The sequence below is a fragment of the Heteronotia binoei genome, chromosome 11 (assembly GCF_032191835.1).
Source record: "Heteronotia binoei isolate CCM8104 ecotype False Entrance Well chromosome 11, APGP_CSIRO_Hbin_v1, whole genome shotgun sequence".
Lineage (NCBI taxonomy): Eukaryota > Metazoa > Chordata > Lepidosauria > Squamata > Gekkonidae > Heteronotia > Heteronotia binoei.
Window position 1 is genome coordinate 78398796 of NC_083233.1, and position 19707 is coordinate 78418502.

A 19707-nucleotide genomic window follows, 5' to 3' on the forward strand; every position below is an offset into this window, starting at 1 on the left:
TGCAGCTCCTGTCACCCGGAGCTTCAGTGGCCAGGGGCAGTCTACCCCCGCCCTGCGCACCTTTCTTGGGGGCCAAACCGTTGAAAACCCCCGGGGTGGGGGGCAGGGCTGGATTAACAGGCCAAGTAGGCCTATGGGCCCCCACGCCTTCAGGGGCCCCGGGGCCGGCTTTCCCCGTTTGCAGCTCTTCCAGCCTGCATAGGCAGCCAGCAACTGAGCTGCTCTTTGCCGGACTTTGTTGCGGCAGCTGCCGGCTTGGTGGCCAAGTTTGCCTCTCTCTGCCTCTCCCCCAGGGCTGTAGCCAGGATTTGAAAAGTCAGGGGGCTTTTTAAAAAGTCAGGGGGCACCCTTTCTCATTCCCTGTGGGGCTTGCCACTTCTCCGAAGCTTTCTAGGGTATAGGCAAAAGCTGGAGGCTCTGAAAGTGGCCAAGTCAAGGCAGCCAACCCCAAAACTTTGGAGTCAAGAAGGGACTGCGCCTCGCATGCAAGCAGAGGGGTTCCTTCCGTTTCCCCCAGCCCATTCCACATGGCTTCCTCTGCCTCCCTCCTCTCTCCCTGCTGCTTCAGTGCACTGTGCCCTGCTCAGCTCGCCCTGCTTCAGCTGCCACTCATGCAAAAAAAAAATAAAAAGTAAGTAAAGGGGCCCAGCCTGGAAGTCAGGGGGCAGTGCCCCCACAGGCCCCGCTATGGCTACAGGCCTGCTCTCCCCCGCAGCTTTGTCAAAGGGGCTTTCGGGAAGGCGCCTGCAAGCTGCAGGGGGCGCTGCTACTGCGAGATTTCGACTGCCACAGGGTTCAATCCGGCACTGGGGCAGAGAGAGTGCCGGGCTCGGGGGCTCCCCGCCAGAGCCAGCAGCGCCACCGCGTAGCGCCTCCCTCAAGGCGCTCCTGTGCGTAAAAGCGCACAAGCGAGGCGCGCCGGGGCCTGCCAGCTCCTCCCTCAAGGCGCTCCTGTGCGTAAAAGCGCACAAGCGAGGCGCGCCGGGGCCTGCCAGCTGACTTCCTCCGGACGGCCTCGGGGGCGGACCCCAGGGGCCGGCGGGAGTGGCCGGGGAGGGGAGCTTCCGAGCGGGCCGCATCCGGTCTTGGCCCGGCCCCGCCGGGGGGAGGTGCTCCGCTGGAGAGGCTGCCGGAGGAGCGCCGCGAGCTGGAGTGTGCCGCGCCGAGCGACCCAGCAGCCGGGCGCCATGGGGGGGTGTTGAGGAGGAGGAAGAGGCGGCGGCGCAGCGGGCAGCCAGCCGGCGGGACCGCGGAGAAGGCAGGAGCTGCAGCAAGCGCCGGCCCGCCGGGTCGCGTCTCTCGCCTCCCCGCGCCGTCGCTGCTGCCCGAGCCCATGAGCCTCAACGAGCACTCCATGCAGGCGCTGTCCTGGCGGAAGCTCTACCTCAGCCGGGCCAAGCTGAAAGCCTCCAGCCGCACCTCGGCGCTGCTCTCCGGCTTCGCCATGGTGAGCGCCCCCCCCGCCCCCTCGCCGGCTGCCTCCCACCCCACGCCAAGCCGCTGGCAACCCCCGGGGGCCGGAGAATGTAGGCCGCCCCCCCCCGAGCTCTCTGCCCCCGCCTGCCTACCTTGCAGGATTGTTGTAAAGAGGCGGCGGTGCAGAGAGACCAGCCTGCAGGCCAGCTGGCAAGTTTGGTTTGCGCGGCAGGAAATGGGGTGGGAAGCCCGTGCAACGCCATTTTCAGCGTTGGGTCGGAGCTGACCCGGAGCAGATGCGGGTGGGCTGGGTTCCTAAGGCTGCCGCTCGGAGCAGATTGAAGCCACGGGCCTAGTAAGGACACCCCACCCCCACCCCCCCTCCTCCATTCACCAGCTTCATTCAGATAAGTAAACTTCTGCCGTTCACGGTGTGGTTACATCCTTCTTCCCTCTTCTGTTTTATTCTTACAGCGACCCTTGGAGGTCGGTTAGATATACGGTTTATAGTTTAATATAATATACTTTAAGGCGAGGCGTGGAGCTCCCCACCAAATCAAAGGAGTTTCCGGCTGCACATTAGGAAGAACTTCCTGACAGAGCGGTTCCTCAGTGGAACAGGCTTCCTCGGGAGGTGGTGGGCTCTCCTTACTTGGAAGTTTTCCAAGAGGCTAGATGGCCATCTGACAGCAATGAAGATCCTGTAAATTTAGGGGGAGGTGTTTGTGAGTTTCCTGCATTGTGCAGGGGGTTGGACTAGATGAATCTGGGGGGTTCCTTCCAACTCAGGAGGTGGCGGGCTCTCCTTCCTTGGAGGTTTTCCAACAGAGACTAGATGGCCATCTGACAGCAATGAGGATCCTGTGAATTTAGGGGGAGGTGTTGGTGAGTTTCCTGGCTTGTGCAGGGGGTTGGACTAGATGACCCTGGAGATCCCTTCCAACTCAGGAGGTGGCGGGCTCTCCTTCCTTGGAGGTTTTTAAACAGAGGCTAGATGGCCATCTGACAGCAATGAAGATCCTGTGAATTTAGGGGGAGGTGTTGGTGAGTTTCCTGGCTTGTGCAGGGGGTTGGACTAGATGACCCTGGAGGTCCCTTCCAACTCAGGAGGTGGTGGGCTCTCCTTCCTTGGAGGTTTTTAAACAGAGGCTAGATGGCCATCTGACAGCAATGAGGATCCTGTGAATTTAAGGGGAGGTATTGGTGAGTTTCCTGCCTTGTGCAGGGGGTTGGACTAGATGACCCTGGAGGTCCCTTCCAACGCAGGAGGTGGTGGGCTCTCCTTCCTTGGAAGTTTTTAAACAGAGGCTAGTTGGCCATCTGACAGCAATGAGGATCCTGTGAATTTAGGGGGAAGTGTTGGTGAGTTTCCTGCCTTGTGCAGGGGGTTGGACTAGATGACCCTGGAGGTCCCTTCCAACTCTGTGATTCTATGAACTGCCTGACCTTTAGAGCAGTTCCTCAGTGGAACAGGCTTCCTCGGGAGGAAGGTGGTGGGCTCTCCTTCCTTGGAGGGTTTTAAACAGAGGCTAGATGGCCATCTGACAGCAATGCTCATCCTGTGAATTTAGGGGAAGGTGTTTGGGAGTTTCCTGCATTGTGCAGAGGATTGGACTAGAAGACTCTGGAGGTCCCTTCCAACTCTATGATTCCTTCAGAATCAGAACTGAGATGATGGAGATCAGTTGCCCCAGAGGAAAGGGACCTTGATGGAGCACCCATCCCTGAATTCCGCTTTGCCCAGGTGTGGCCCCAAAATCTCTAGAAATTTCCCGTGCCTCAGATGCCAAGCCCGGTGAGGTGAGAGGGAGCGCTTGGCTGGAGCTCGTTCATTGGCGGTGCTGCGCTGACTTGTTCTCGGCCTGCCCTCTGCATGCGCCCCACCCATCCTAACAACGGGCATTTAGTTCAAAATAAGAATAAAGCGCTCAGCGGCACTGTGCCTAATTGCTCTCTGTACTTGGCTGGCACAGTGCATTGCTTTGTGTTGTGTGTGTAGTGCAGTACATGGCCAGAGGAACTCTATAAATGTCAAATGGGCTAGTTGGGGATGTGGGATTTATTAACTTTGTACCCCCACCCTTCTCTCCAGAGAAGAATTGCAGATTTATACCCCATCCTTCTCTCTGAATCAGAGACTCCCAGCGGCTTACAATCTCCTATATCTTCTCCCCCCACAACAAACACCCTGTGAGGTGGGTGGGGCCGAGAGGGCTTTCACAGCAGCTACCCTTTCAAGGACAACCTCTGTCAGAGCTATGACTAACCCAAGGCCATTTCAGCAGGTGCAAGTGGAGGAGTGGGGAATCAAACTTGATTCTCCCAGATAAGAGTCTGCACACTTAACCACTACACCAAACTGGCTCTCAGATCCACCTTGTGAGGTGGGTGGGGTTGAGAGAGCTCTCACGGAAGCTGCCCTTTCAAGGACAACTCTTGCAAGAGCGATGGCTGACCCAAGGCCATTCCAGCAGGTGCAAGTGGAGTAGTGGGGAATCAAACCCGGTTCTCCCAGATAAGACTCTGCACACTTCACCACTACACCAAACTAGCTCTCTAAGGGAACCTAAAGCAGCCCGTGTTAGTCTTTTCTCCATTAAATTCTCCATTTAAAGATATAGCATTGGGGAAAGTCTCTCTCTCTCGGCTTGGCTTCGCGCACGAAGATTTAAGAAGGGTGCAATAGTGGTTAAGGAGACGGACATCTTCCCTAAGAAGAAAGGTTAAAGAGGTTAGGGCTTTTTAGCTTGGATAAATGATGAATGATTGAGAGGTAACATGACAGAGGTTTACAAAATTATCCATGGAACAGAGAAGGTAGAGAAAGTAGTACTTTTCTCCCTTTCTCACAATACAAGACTTCGCAGGCACACAATGAAATTAATTAGCAGTAGGCTTATAACAGAGGAAAGGAAATAATAAGCATGTGGAATTCACTGCCACAGGAAGCGGTGGCAGCTGCAAGAACAGACGGCTTCAAGAGGGGATTGGATAAACCTGTGGAGCAGAGGTCCATTTTGGCTTTTAGCCACAAGGCATAGAGGGAATACTCTGTCTGCGGCAGTGATGCTCTGTTGGGGGGCAAAGTGGGAGGGCTTCTGGAGTTCTGACCCTGCTGGTGGACCTCTTCATGGCACCTGGGTTTTGGCATAGTGTGCTGGACAGGAGGGGCCATTGGCCTGATCAAACATAGCTTCTTTTACACTCTTATGTCTGGGGCAGTGATGCTCTGTCTTCTTAGTGCTTGGGGGTAAAACAGTGGGAGGGCTTCTGGAGTTCTGGCTCCACTGATGGACCTCCTGATGCCATCTGGGCTTTGGCCACCGTGTGACATAGAACATTGGACTGGATGGACTATTAGTCTGATCTGACATAGCTTCTCTTATGTTCTAATCCTCACCACAACCTTGTGAGGTTGACTGTGAGCTTCCATAGCAGAGTTGGGATTTGAATCTGGGTCTCCAAATCCCAGTTTGACACCTTTAACTACTACCTCATACTGGTTTTAGATTAAGGCATCCATGCATGATTCATGCCACAATGGCAGCAGGGTTTATTTGGGATCTTGCACTCTCATATTCTGTAATATAGATGATCCTGTAAATACCTGATTCAACCTGGGAATACCTGTTTGAACCTCTCACCTGCCCCCCATTTGCCAGGGGACCCAGCATGGCATGTTCTTATGAGGACTGATCAGACAGATTTATGGTGGCTGCTAGCCATGGGGACTAAAGGAATCCTCCATGTTCGGAGACAGTAAACTTCTGAGGCAGTATCAGAGGAAGTCTTCATCCTCTCTGACATGTTGTTGTCCCTCCAGCGGGGCTCTTCTAATACTCTTCTCAGGGGAAGGCCTCAGCCTCCCTGCCCTGTTGTTGGCCCTCCAGAGGAACTGGTTGGCCACTGTGTGAGACAGGAGGCTGGACTAGCTGGACCCTCACTGGTCTGACCCAGCAGGGCTCTTCTGAGGTTCTTCTTAGACGAAGGCCTCGGCCACTCTGCCCTGTTGCTGGCCCTCCAGAGGAACCGGTTGGCCACTGTGTGAGACAGGAGGCTGGACTAGATGGACCCTCACTGGTCTGATCCAGCAAGGCTCTTTTGATGTTCTTCTCAGGGGAAGGCCTCGGCCTCTCTGCCCTATTGTTGTCCCTCCAGAAGAACCGGTTGGCCACTGGGTGAGACAGGAGGCTGGACTAAGAACATAAGAGAAGCCATGTTGGATCAGGCCAACGGCCCATCAAGTCCAACACTCTGTGTCACACAGTGGCAAAAAATTTTATATACACACATACACTGTGGCTAATAGCCACTGATGGACCTGTGCTCCATATATTTATCTAAACCCTTCTTGAAGGTGGCTATACTTGTGGCCGCCACCACCTCCTGTGACTAGATGGACCCTCACTGGTCTCATCCAGCAAGGCTCTTTTGATGTTCTTCTCAGGGGAAGGCCTCGGCCTCTCTGCCCTGTTGTTGGCCCTCCAGAAGAACCGGTTGGCCACTGGGTGAGACAGGAGGCTGGACTAAATGGACCATTATTGGTCTCATCCAGCAGGGCTCTTCTGAGGTTCTTCTCAGGAGAAGGCCTCGGCCTCTCTGCCCTGTTGTTGGCCCTCCAGAGGAACTGGGTGGCCACTGTGTGAGATAGGAGGCTGGACTAGATGGACCCTCACTGGTCTCATCCAGCAGGGCTCTTCTAATGTTCTTATACAAATCACACAACCTCTTAGCCTTGCCATCTGCTGCATGCTGTTTCCCCGTTTTAGTTGGACTACACTGGCATTTATATCTCGGGCTGCAGTTCGGAACCCAAGACCCGACCTTCAGTTCTGCAGTGTTGCTCCCATTGGTACAGGTGAAAGGTGTAAATGGTCAAAGTGACCACCTAGTTAGACCCCTCTCTTGTCCCTGCAAAACTCACTTCTGTGCCACCCACAGGAGAATGAGGCGGCTGAATGGACTGAATTGCTTGACTCTGCGGCTGGAGGGTCACAGTTTGGAATGCTCCCCCGCGCTCTGAAGCCCCTTCCCCTCCCCTGTCCACTGTGAAAGCCAGAATTAACAAGCGATGAGAGCGAGTAAGTTTTCTCCTCGGTGTGCTAGATTTCTGCTTGCAGGGAGATTTGGGCAAAAGGGACATTCAGAGCAGGAACCTCCCCTTGCAGTTTGCACTGGTGCCATCTGTTCTGCCACTTCATTCACCTGTGTGTGTGCATCAGACTTTACCTAGTTCAGGGGTGGCCAAACTGCAGCTCGGGAGCCGCATGTGGCTCTTTCACACATATTGTGTGGCTCTCGAAGCCCCCACCATCCTGTCAGCCAGCTTGGAGAAGGCATTTGTCTTCCCCAAGCCAGCAAGCCGGTGGCTTGGCGTACACATTTAAAGTTGATTTCTTTCTGCCTCTCCCTCCCCGTCTATTTTCCTGCCTGCCTTCTTTCTTTCCTTCCTTCCGTCTTGCAACTCTCAAACATTTGGCGTTTATGTCTTGCGGCTCTCAGACATCTGGTGTTTATTCTGTGTGGCTCTTATATTAAGTAAATTTGGCCACCCCTGCACTAGTTTGTGCCAAGCTGCTGGTCATGGGTCAACTGAGAATACACGTGCGCATGAAGCTGCCTTTTACAGAATCAGGCCATTGGCCCATCAAGGTCTGCTCAGACTGGCAGCAGTTCTGAGGTCTCGGGCAGAGGTCTTTCAGATCACCAAGCTGTCTGGTCCTTTCAACAGAAGACACCGGGGATTGAACCTCTGGGTACCAAGCAGATGCTCACCCACTAAGCCACAGCCCCTCCCTGCACACGACCAGGCAGAGAAGTGTGTTGTCAGAAGACTAGGCCATTGACATGCTGCAGAATGCGTAGCAGTGGTGTAAGTGGGCCAGCAAGCCAGTTGCAATTGTTCAGAGATAAGTTAATGCCAGAGTGACGTCACAGCCAGGCCTGAATGCGATCACCGCTCAGAATGTGGGGTGGAGCCGTCGGCTTTCTCTGAAGAACATCTGTTCTCTCCCGTCGTGTCATGCCCTCTGGCATCGGTGACCATGGAAGTGCTCCAAGGGTGTGTCTTGCTAGGCTGTTTCTGGATTATCCCAGGCTGATCAAGGTGCCCAGGGCTTTTTTTGTAGCAGGAACTCCTTTGCATATTCGGCCACATACCCCTGATGTAGCTAATCCTCCAAGTCAGCTTCTCCAAGCCAGCAAGCTGGTGGCTTGGAGTGTGCACTTAAAGTTAAAGTTGCTTTCTTTCTACCTCTCCCTCCCCATCTATTTTCCTGCTTGCCTGCTTTCCTTCCTTCCTTCCGTCTTGCACTTACAGGGCTCTTCTTACAGGGCCTACTGTAAGCTCCAGGAGGATTGGCTACATCAGGGGTGTGTGGCCTAATATGCAAAGGAGGTCCTGCTAGAATTCCTTACAGGGCTCTTGGTACAGGGCCTACTGTAAACTCCAGGAGGATTGGCTACATCAGGGGGGTGTGGCCTAATAGGCAAAGGAGGTCCTGCTAGAATTCCTTACAGGGCTCTTCGTACAGGGCCTACTGTAAGCTCCAGGAGGATTGGCTGCATCAGGGGTGTGTGGCCTAATAGGCAAAGGAGGTCCTGTCACAAAAAAAGCCCTGACGGTGCCACAGTTTTCGTGACAATTGTCCCCAGCTTGCCATCTTTTAGGATGTGAAAACTTATTCCCTGAGCCTGCTTCGGCAGGGAGGGCGGGATATAAATAAAATGTTGATTGATTGATTGATTCCCAGAATAAAACTTTGTTGGTTTTCAAGGTGTCCCTGAACTCAAACTCTGTTCTGCCGCTTCAACATGGCTACCCAGTCGGAATCCACCATCTTTTAGGAGTCATAGAGTTGGAAGGGAAGAGTCATTGTTGTTCTGGTCAGTATTTGGGTAGGGTAGGATCAGCTTAGTAGTGCCAGCTTAAACCCAGAATTAAAGCTTAAACCCAGAATTAAACTTTGTTGGTCTTTAAAGGTGCCACTGGCCTCAAAACTTTGTTCTAGCACCTGCTGGGGTCAGTCGTGTTTCAGTGGGAGCTTTGCATTGAAGGGCCTTTAGAGTGTGATGATTTCTTCGTGCAGAATTGCCATGAGAGCCAGTTTGGTGTAGTGGTTAAGTGTGCAGACTCTTATTTGGGAGAACCAGGTTTGATTTCCCACTCCTCCACTTGCAGCTGCAGGAATGGCCTTGGGTCAGCCATAGCTCCCGCAGGAGTTGTCCTTGAAAGGGCAGCTGCTGTCAGAGCTCTCTCAGCCCCACCTACCTCACAGAGTGTCTGTTGTGGGGGTGGGGGGAGGTAAAGGAGATTGTAAGCCACTATGAGACTATGAGATTCAGGGTATAGGGCGGGGTATAAATCCAATATCAACTTCATCATCTTCAGCCAGGGCAGTTGCAATCCACTGGCAGGTTGTGGCGTTGCACAGTCACCCTTTCTGGCTGAGATATATGAAGGAGAGACTGGTAAAAAGGAAGGGAACAAGACATTAGAGATCCAGGCCCTGGAGAGTTTGCTGCAATTCCTCAGGGCCTGTAAAACAGAGCTGTTCCACCAGGTCTTTGGTTGAGATGGCAGACATCATTAAACATCAACATGGACCCCCTGCCATATGCAGGCCCTGTTGTGAGCCTAAGTTGAGTAGGTATTGTCTTTGATCGCTGCTACTTGTCTGTGCCAGCCAAGATTTAGGCCAGGGGTGCCAAACTTGCAGGTCAGGGGCCAAATCAGGCCCCCAGAGGACTCCTATCAGGCCCCTGGGCAACTGGCTGTCATCTGCTTCCTTCTCCCTATATCTTGCTTCCTTCTGCATAACAGAATCAACATAACAGCTGCAATCAAACAGCAGCTACAGAGCAAAACCTCTATTTTCTCCATTGGCTGAGGCTCCTCCCTTGGGGAGGAAGGGGGGGAGGAATAACTTGCTTCGCCAGACTCTCTCAATTGCACAGCAGAGCTACTGAGCCAAGCCTCTCTCCCTTCTATTGGCTGAGGCTCCTCCCTTGGGGAGGAAGGGGGGGGAGGAATAACTTGCTTTGCCAGACTCTCTCAATTGCACAGCAGAGCTACTGAGCCAAGCCTCTCTCCCTTCTATTGGCTGAGGCTCCCTCCCCCACTCCCCTGGGGAAGGAAGGAAAGAGCCGGAGCTTCCTTTGCCCAGTTCCCTGGATCCCATGGGAGAAATACAAAGAAAGCATCTTTAAAACCAATGAGTGCTAACATTTTAAGCATGTTTTAAGTTTTTTAAAATATATATATTTGGGTTTGTGTTCTTTATTAAACTTATGTCTTTGCTACCTAATCTGTAAGAGGTGCACACATGGCCTGGTCCGGCCCAACAAGGTCTCATCTATGTCTTATCTGGCCCTCCTAACAAATGAGTTTGACACCCCTGATTTGGGCTTTTGACCCAGCTGTAGTCAGAATTTTGCTTCTGTAAATTTTAGATTTTGGTTTTGGCTCTTTTCGTCGTTTTATATTTCTGTAAGTTTTATCGAGGTGACCCTCCCTGAGCCCGTTTTGAGGAAGGGCGGGATAGAAATCTAAAATAATAAATAACCTGCAGTTAGCTGTAGCGGGTTTAATGCAGTGAGCTCATTCAAACTGGCCAGGGGCTCATGATTAGATCAGGGCAACGGGGATTTGTATCCTGCTGCTCATTGTTCCTGAGTCCCCGAGCTCGGTCCTTATGGCTCCAATGAACCCGGCAGCTCCCGTATTGCAGACGGCAGGCGGATCTGGAAAGATACTTCTGATAGTACGCAAAGTGCTTCAAATGCATAATCTCTGGAGATCTTTGCAAGGCCGGGGTGGTCAGAGTTATTCGGCTTCCTCTCGCTGTCATGATTTGGAAGGGGGAGCGCTTGGCTGAGGGCCCCCCAGTGAACTCATAGCTGATGCCTTTCACATGCTACGTTTTCTGCAGAGCGCATTCTTGTTCTTGTTGTTTCGCGTTTGGGTCGGTGTCCTTGCTGGAGGTTAACGCTCCCTGGGAAGGATTCCAGAAGGGGTAACCATGTGGCAGCTTTCCCCCGCTTGTCCGAGGAGGCCAGGATTCGAATCCCCCCCACCCCCACATCCGACATGTGGTTAGGAAGCAAAACAGAGAAAACCAGGACGAATTGCTTCTTCAAGGAATTCTGGTTAGATCAGAAACAGTGCCCCGCTGTGCTCCATCCAAATTGGCCATGTGATCAGAGTTCTGGGCAAAGTTAAAATTTGGGGCTATGCTTTTGGGGGGGAGGGCTGGTATTGTGGGAACACTGAAGCACTGGAATTATAGGCTACTGCATTAGAAGTGAAGCCAAAGCATTTGTGAATGATTATTAGTGCAGTGTCTATAATATAGCGAGTTGAATGCAATGAAGGGGCGAGGTGCTAGGCATTGGTGGACTGGCCAGGGTGTCAGCTTGCCCAGTGGCAAGTAGGCCCCTGATGAAGTGAGCCCCCTTAAACATTAGACAATAAGTTAAAAGTTTTAATGACCTTTTAGTAGCTTGAAAATATATTAGAGGCTCCAGTATTATTACTGTAATGCAGCCAGGGCTTTTTTGGGTAGAAAAGGCCCAGCAGGAACTCATTTGCTTATTAGGCCACGCCCCCTGATGGAACCATTGTTTCACATAGGGCTTTTCTGTAGAAAAAGCCCAGAAGATATTAATTTGCATATTAGGCCACACCCTCTGACACCAAGCCAGCTGGAACTGCATTCCTGTACGTTGCTGCTCAAAAAAAGGCCCTGAATGCAACTAAGATTTATGTTGTATTTAGGGTTGCCAAACTCCAGGTGTGGCCTGGGGATCTCTCAATTTAAAACTGATCTCCAGTTGGCAGAGATCAGCTCCCCTGGAGAAAATGCAATCTGTATTTACATTTAATATCTACTGTAATATGTACAATATATGTACACTGTAATCACTAAATATATATATTTATTTCACAAAAGTTTAAATTGTACCCTTTTCCACTTATGTATTGTTTAATTTTTTTTTATTAAAAAAGCCTTATAGTTGTGAAAGAGCCCCGTGGCGCAGAGTGTTAAAGCTGCAGTACTTCACTCCTAAGCTCTACTCACGAACTGAGTTTAATCCCCGGTGGAAGCTGGGTTTTCAGGTAGCCGGCCCGAGGTTGATTCAGCCTTCCATCCTTCCGAGGTGGGTAAAATGAGTACCCAGCTTGCTGGGGGGAAAGTGTAGATGACTGGGGAAGGCAATGGCAAACCACCCATAAAAAGTCTGCCATGAAAAACCATTGTGAAAGCAACATCACCCCATAGTCGGAAACGACTGGTGCTTGCACAGGGGACCTTTCCTTTCCTTTCCTTTCCTTTCCTTTCCTTTCCTTTCCTTTCCTTTCCTTTCCTTTCCTTTCCTTTCCTTTCCTTTCCTTTCCTTTCCTTTCCTTTCCTTTCCTTATAGTTGTGGGTGGGCCCCCTATGTCTCCTGGCAACCAATATTTTTAGACCCAGTCTGCCACGGAATCGCATACAGCCGAATCCAAGTGGGGCCCATTATGCGGGAGCTGAGTATGGCTCCCCGTATACTTCTGTATAGATATTCGGAAGTATACAGAAATCCATGGAAAAGGCAGGAAAGGGGCTTCTGCAGCCTCAGGGGAGCTGCTTGCCTCCTTTCCCGCCTCTGGTAGCCTTTTCCCGCCTCTCCCATAGCCTCCCTGGGATCAGGGAGGGGGAAGAGGAGCCCCAGCAGCCAATCCAAAGCATGCATTTGCAAAATGCATTGCAGATGCATGCTTTGCAGGGCTGTTGTGTAGCTGATCCCCCAGCCATCAGCAACGTTGTTGTTCTTTTGATCTTTTGCTTACTTGGGTATCCCAAGTAAGCACTTTTGTCTGGCCAATCACAGAGCAGTGCTATTTTTTGAAACTGCTCTCTGTAGGGCCAGAGAACCTTTTTAAGGAGTCTGCCTGGCTGGACTCCTCCATTGCTGCTGTGTTGGTGTGAGAGAGAGATTGTGCTGTGCTGGCCCTTGGCCTCAGCTGCTGCTGCTGCTCTCTCTCAGCCTTACCAGACTTGCCTGGAGTAGAGAAGACATCTAAGGTAAGACAGTCTTGGGGTTCTTGTTTTTATTTTAGTTGGTAAAAGGACTTTTTAAAACTCAGAGTCCCTTTACTTATCCAGATTTGGGTGGTGGGTAGCTTATTTGGGGTTAGGGTTAGGGGGTTCTGCTGGGGGAGGGGGCCTGGGGTGGGGGGCGTTTTGACAATTTGCCCATATCTTACTTTAGTGAGAGGACTTTTAAAAGTGCAGTGTCCTTTTACTTTTCCTGATTTGGGTGGCTTGGATTTCTTGGGGTTAGGGTGAAGGGTTTTTTTGGGGGGGGGGAAGAGGTTGGGAAAGTTCCTGTATTGTCAAAAGTTAAGTTTTTTATTGTTTTAAAAGGATTCTGTGTTTGATTTGATGCTGCTGTGTTGTGCTGTTGTTGTTACTTTTCTCTTCTGGTTCTTGGGGGGGGTGCTGTCTGGCCTAATTTTCATTGTTTAAAAGGCCACTTTTTAACAGTTGAGTTTCTTGGCCTTCTCCTGTTGTCCCTTTTCCTGGTTCTGTTTTTTTTTTGTGGGGGGAAGGAGCTGGCACCTGGGTGAGAGACCCAGAACCAGCAGGCTTGCTGCGCTTGGCCAGCTCTCCCTGCGTTCTTTGGGGCAGGGCTGGAGAGCTGGCATCTGGGTTTGCTGCAGCCAGGTCTGCAGAGGAGACCTTGAGCAGATTGTGTTTTGTGTGGCAGGGTTCATAGAGTAGATAGATGTATATAGTGCATTTGGGTCCTATAGAGATTCTCTGGTGTGAAGTTAGGTTTGGCTTTGGGTGCCCCAGGAATTGGACCCCCTGGCCCAATCTTTTTGGGACTTGGGGGGTTTGTAGGGGAGAGTCCCCTGCAGGTCCCCTGCAAATTTGGGGGCTCTCCCTCAAACTCCCTCCCCTCTAGGCGGCTTCAAATATACCCTATTTGCCATTGATTTCAATGGCCCATAGGGTATAATGGGGCCGTATATTCAGAAATAGCCGCGCATCTACCGTTTATGCGGCTATTCCGACTACGGAATTCAGAAATATACGGGATTCCGTATCCCCCCCCCCCCCGTACATTTCCGAATCCGTGTACTACCGAATTTTCTTTTTTCACATCCCTAGTAGTGATCATAACTCTGAGCCCGCCTTGGTAGGGTATAAATCGAATTAAACAAACAAACATATTAGGTACAGCACAGTATAGGGCTGCGCTCAAAAGACTGGAGAACTGGGCCAACGAGGCCAGCTACATACAACTCAGGGTTCCCGCACAAGCACGTTATTGGATCATTCAAACTGGCCAGGGGGCTCATGATTGGGTCAGGGCAACAGGGGTTTGTATCCTGCTGCCCGTTGTTCCTGAGTTCCCGAGCTGGGTCCTTATGGCTCCAATGAGCCCGGCAGAAACGCACACACAAGAGTCTTCACTTAGGCCCGCATACACAACAGTATCCACAATGTGTTGATGCAGCCCGTGTCAATTTCTCTAATCCAGGTCGGTCTCCAACTGGTAGAGCCGGGGTGGCCAAACTTGCTTAACGTTAAAGCCACATAGAATAAACCTTAAGTGTTGGAGAGCCACGAGACGTGGACATCAGATGTTTGAAACACAGAAGGAAGGGAGGAGGGAGGGTGGAAAGAAAGCAACTTTAACTTTAAACGAAGCCACTGGCAGGCTTGGAAAAGCAATTTAAAGAGAGAAATGCCTTCTCCAAGCCAGCTGATTGGGGGGGGGGAACCTTCAAGAGCCACACAATATGTGTGAAAGAGCCACATGAGGCTTCTGTGGTAGACCCTCCTGTAAAAGAGCTTTCCCTTTGGTCCCCCCTAATAGCTTTGGCACAATATGTTAAAGTCCTATAGCTGGGGTCCCCAACATGACGCTCCTGGGTGCCTTAGGTTCTTATGTCTGACATCCACCATGTGTTTTTTAGAAAGTAGGTGGGGCCAAATGGGTCTTTTTTCCATCTAGGCTTCTGATTGGCCAGTGGAGATTTGATTGACTTGATATTAAAAAAATGCTGCTTGGGCAGCAACTGCCCCTGCAGCACAAAGACTTGTGACTGATGATAAGCTTGGGCAGCCATTTTGTGTTTGGCTCCACCTCTTGCGGGTACCATTTTGCATGCATTGTAATGTTTTTATTTGAAGGGTGTACTTAATATGTATGTTGCAAAAGCCTTGCTCCCCTGTGAATGGACTCCACTACCCTTTCATTCAAACTGTTCTTGACTGACCTTTGCTCCTACCCCTGTCTGCTGTTTGGGGGTGATAATCCTCATCTGCTTTGCAGGGCGGTCACAAAGCTGATTGAGATCCTGAGTTTTAATTCAGTCTGCTCAGAAGAGTGTAGCAAACTGATTGCTCTGATGGGTTTAAGATAGGGTTTCCAGTCCCCAGTTGGGGGCAGGGGATCCCCCAGTTTGGAGGCCCTCCCCCCGCTTCAGGGTCATCAGAAAGAGGAGGTGGGGGAGGAAATGTCTGCTGGGCACTCCATTATTCCCTATGGAAAGGTATAATGGAGAATTGATCTATGGGTATCTGGGGCTCTGGCGGGGGTGGGGCTGTATTTTGAGGTAGAGGCACCAAATTTTCAGTATAGCATCTGGTACCTCTCCTCAAAACACCCTCCAAGTTTCAAAAGGACTGGACCAGGGGGTCCAATTCTATGAGCCCCCAAAGAAGGTGCCCCTATCCTTCATTATTTCCAAAGGAGAGAAGGCCTTTAAAAGGAGTGTGGTCCCTTTTAAATGTGATGGCCAGAACTCTCTTTGGAGTTGTGTTTGTCACACCCTTCCTCCTGGCTCCACCCCCAAAGCCCCCGAATATTTATTGAATTGGACTTGGCAACCCTAGTTTAAGGCTGAGATGCTGGAATTCTTACTGATAGCTGCTCATCTGCTTCCTCTTTGTATTCTGTCTCCCAAAAAGAGTCTTGCTGGTTCTCCTTGGCTGTATTCCTCACTCTCGAGCTGCAAGAGATCCAAGAGGGCAGCCGTGTTGGTCTGGAGCAGTTGAACAAAGCAGGAGTCAAGTTGCATCTTTAAGACCAACCGAGTTTTATTGAGAATGTAACCTTTCTCCAGCTACGAGGCTGTTTTGCTGTATTTAAAAAAGGCACCCCTTGGGTACAGATCCTGCCAGTTCTTGGCAATCCTAAAGACAGGCCTTTTGACTTCTAAAAACAGGTTGTGAGTTCGGGGAGGAAGCGGGGTCTGTCTGATTGATGGGGGTGTCTGCTGGAATGGATGGTGGAGCACGTGACGCCCCTGGAGTAAAGAACTCTTTGAGTGGCACAGCTGTGCAGCCCCAGGGGAGCTGAGCAGGAGGACAATTTCCGGGCTGCGAATTTTTTTTTTAAGGCAGGAGAATTCTCAGCAAGAGTTGGTTTTTGCCCGCTGACTTTCTTCTCTCCCGAAGTAGTAGTATTCAAGTGGATCAGATAGGTTTTCTCCAGAAACATTTGTACCCAGACTGAGGGGTGACACGATAGAGGTTTACAAGATTATGCCTGGGATAGAGAAGGTAGAGAAAGAAGGACTTTTCTCCCTTTCTCACAATACGAGAACTCGTGGACATTCGATGAAATTGCTGAGCAGTCGGGTTAGGAAGGATAAAAGGAAGTATTTCTTCACCCAAAGGGTGAAGAGCATATGGAGTTCACTGCCACAGGAAGTGGCGGCGGCTGCAAGCATAGCCAGCTTCAAAAGGGGATTGGATAAACATGGAGCAGAGGTCCATCAGTGGCTATTAGCCACAGCATATCGTTGGAACTCTCTGTCTGGGGCAGTGATACTCTGTACTGTTAGTGCTTGGGGGGGCACAATGGGAGGGCTGCTAGTGTCCTGGCCTCTCTGGTGGACCTCCTGATGGTGCCTGGTTTTTTTGGCCACTGTGTGACACAGAGTGTTGGACTGGATGGGCCATTGGCCTGATCCAACATGGCTTCTCTTATGTTCTTATCGAGAGGCAAGTCATATATCTCTGGAAATACTGCAGACAGGGAAGATTCTTCCAGGGGTCCCTGACATGGTTCAAGTTAGTTTGGTGCAGTGGTTAAGTGCACAGACTCTTATCTGGGAGAACCGGGTTTGATTCCCCACTCCTCCTCTTGCAGCTGCTGGAATGGCCTTGGGTCAGCCAGAGCTCTCGCAGTTGTCCTTGAAAGGGCAGCTGCTGCAAGAGCCCTCTCAGGCCCACCTACCTCACAGGGTGTCTGTTGTGGGGGGAGAAGATATAGGAGATTGTGAGCCGCTCTGAGACTCTGATTCAGAGAGAAGGGCGGGGTATAAATCTGCAGTCTTCTTCAGTCGTCTTCTTCTTTCCTTTCTCTGGCTGCCCCCCCTGGATGGGTGTGGAACTGCAAGAGCTCATCCTTTCTGAAATCCAGAACTAGAAAAGCCTCAGAAGCTGCGTTGTCATAACCGGAGGAGTCCTGCTGGCTCAGACCAGCCTCCTGCTTCCCACACTGACCAGCCAGATGCGGGACATAAAGACCGAGCCCTGCCCCCTGTGGTTGTCCCTCTGGAGCTGCTGTTTGCAAGGTCACTGCCTCTGAACATGGAGGCTCGCTTTAGTCACCCACAGCTCTAATCACCACTGCTGTTTTTCTCCTCCTTGGGTTTTTAAAAATCTGCTTAGAAGTCACCAAAGATACACTCTCGCTGCTTCCTATGGTGGTGAGTTTCACAGGTTTATGTGTGTGTAAAGAAGGGATTTCTTCTGTCTAGTCCAAGGGTGTCAAACATGCAGTTTGGGGGCTGAGTCAGGCCCCCGGAGGGCTCCTATCAGACCCCCAAGCAACTGGCTGCCATCTGCTTCCTTTTCTCTTTCTCTCGCTTCCTTCTGCATAACAGCTTGCTTTGCAAGGCTTGCTTAATTGTACTGGAGCTACAGAGCAAAACCTCTATTTTCTCCATTGGCTGAGGTGCCTTCCTTAGGGAGGAAGAGGGGGGAAGGAATAACTTGCTTTGCCAGACTCTCTCAATTGCACAGCAGAGCTACTGAGCGAAGCCTGTCTTCCTTCTATTGGCTGAGGCTCCTCCCCCTCCTGGGGAAGGAAGGAAAGAGCCAGAGCTTCCTTTGCCCGGTTCCTTGGATCCCATGGGAGAAATACAAGGAAAGCATCTTTAAGACCAATGAGTGTTAACACACACACACACACACACATATATATATATATAATTTTTTTTGGCCACTGTGTGACACAGAGTGTTGGACTGGATGGCCATTGGCCTGATCCAACATGGCTTCTCTTACGTTCTTAACATTTTAAGAACGTTTTAAGTTTTTAAAAATATTGTATTTGTGTTCTTTTATTTATTTACCTATTTATTTATTTTTCGCATTTATATCCCGCCCTCCCCGCCGAAGCAGGCTCAGGGCGGCTAACAACATCATTAAATATCCACAATAAAACCATAAAGCAATAAAACAATTACAGTAAGATCAATTCAAATTAACAATTACACTTTAAATATTGAACAGATTTTAAAAACAGTTTTGGTGCTAAGTTCCATACCATGATGTTAAGCAGCTCTGTGCTTTAGTTGAAGGCCATTCGAAAAAGTGTTGTTTGACAAGCCCTGCGGAATTGGGCAAGGTCCCGCAAGGCTCTAACATCATCAGGGAGATGGTTCCACCAGTGGGGGGCAGCAACAGAGAAGGCTCATTCTCCGGTAGCCTTCAATCTCGCCTCCCTCAGCCCGAGGATTTCTAATAGATTTTGTGATCCAGATCTCAGTACCCTCTGGGGAATATGTGGGGAGAGACGGTCCCTAAGGTAGACAGGACCTTGGCCATATAGGGCTTTAAAGGTAATAACCAGCACCTTGTAGCGAATCCGGAACACTACTGGCAACCAATGCAGTCTCCGCAGCCCTGGCTGCACATGATCCCGAATAGAGAGACCCAATAACAGCCTGGCTGCCGCATTCTGCACCAGCTGCAGCTTCCGGATTTGGGACATGGGCAGCCCCATGCAGAGGGCATTACAGTAGTCTAGTCTGGAGGTGACCGGAGCATGAATCACTGTTGCTAAGTCGCTGTGCTCTAGGAAGGGTGCCAGCTGTCGTGCTTGCCTAAGATGGAAAAAGGCGGATCTCACAGTGGCTGCTATCTGGGCCTCCATAGCCAATGTGGGCTCCAGTAGCACCCCCAAGCTCTTGACTTTAGGCGCCGATATCAGTGGCACCCCATCAAAGGCTGGTAAAGGGATTTCCCTTCCCAGGCCACCACGACTCAGACAAAGGACTTCTGTTTTCGTTGGGTTCAGCTTCAGACGACTCAGCCTGAGCCACCCCGCCACGGCTTGTAACATCGGGGCCAGTTTTTCTGGGGCGGAGGCAGGCCCGCCATCCGTCAGCAGATAAAGCTGAGTGTCATCTGCATACTGATGGCAACCCAGCCCATATCTCCTGACAATCTGGGCAAGGGGGTGCATGTAGATATTAAACAACATCGGGGAAAGCACCGCCCCCTGAGGCACCCCACAATTAAGTGGATGCCTCTGGGATGATCGTCCCTCAATCGCCACCCTTTGTCCCCGATCACAGAGAAAGAAGGAAAGCCATTGTAAGGCTAACCTCTGAATCCCCGCATCGGCGAGGCGGTGAACCAGCAACTGATGGTCAACCATGTCGAACGCAGCCGACAGGTCCAACAACAACAGCACTGCTGACCTGCCTCGATCCAGTTGTCGCTGGAGATCATCCACTAAGGCGACCAGCACCGTCTCCGTCCCATGGCCCGGGCGAAAGCCGGACTGGTGTGGGTCTAGGACGGAAGCATCCTCCAGGAAGCTCTGCAACTGTAACGCTACTGCCCTCTCGATAATTTTACCCAAAAAGGGTAAATTTGAGACCGGCCAATAATGCGCCAATTCGGCCGGGTCTAATGTAGGTTTTTTTGAAGAGGGGATGGACTGTCGCCTCTTTAAGAGGTGTTGGAAAAAGCCCACCCAAGAGGGACCTATTTACGATATCCCGTACAGGATATTGAAGCTCCATCCGGCAAGCTTTAATCAGCCAGAATGGGCAAGGGTCCAAATCGCATGTTGTTGGGCGTACAGTTGCGAGGATTCTGTCAACTTCCTCCAAGCTGAGTGTCGCAAAACTGTCTAAAACTGACCCTGAAAACAGGCACGGAGCCTCGAGTTCACTTACTGTTTCAATTGTGGCAGGGAGGTCACAGCGGAGCAACGAGACTTTATCCGCGAAAAATGTTGCAAAAGTCTCACAGCCTGTTTCCAATTCCCTAT

The 19707-nt window shown here is 51.1% G+C and overlaps 1 protein-coding gene across 1 annotated transcript in view; it reads left to right on the forward strand.

Annotated features, from left to right (window-relative positions):
• The first annotated feature begins 1134 nt into the window (after positions 1 to 1134).
• ORAI1 (ORAI calcium release-activated calcium modulator 1) overlaps positions 1135 to 19707 on the forward strand; it is a 31895-nt gene continuing 13322 nt past the window's right edge. The window contains exon 1 of the mRNA XM_060250078.1: positions 1135 to 1447. Within this exon, the coding sequence (XP_060106061.1) occupies positions 1334 to 1447 (114 nt within the window). The 5' untranslated portion in view covers positions 1135 to 1333. The remainder of the gene's footprint in view (positions 1448 to 19707) is intronic.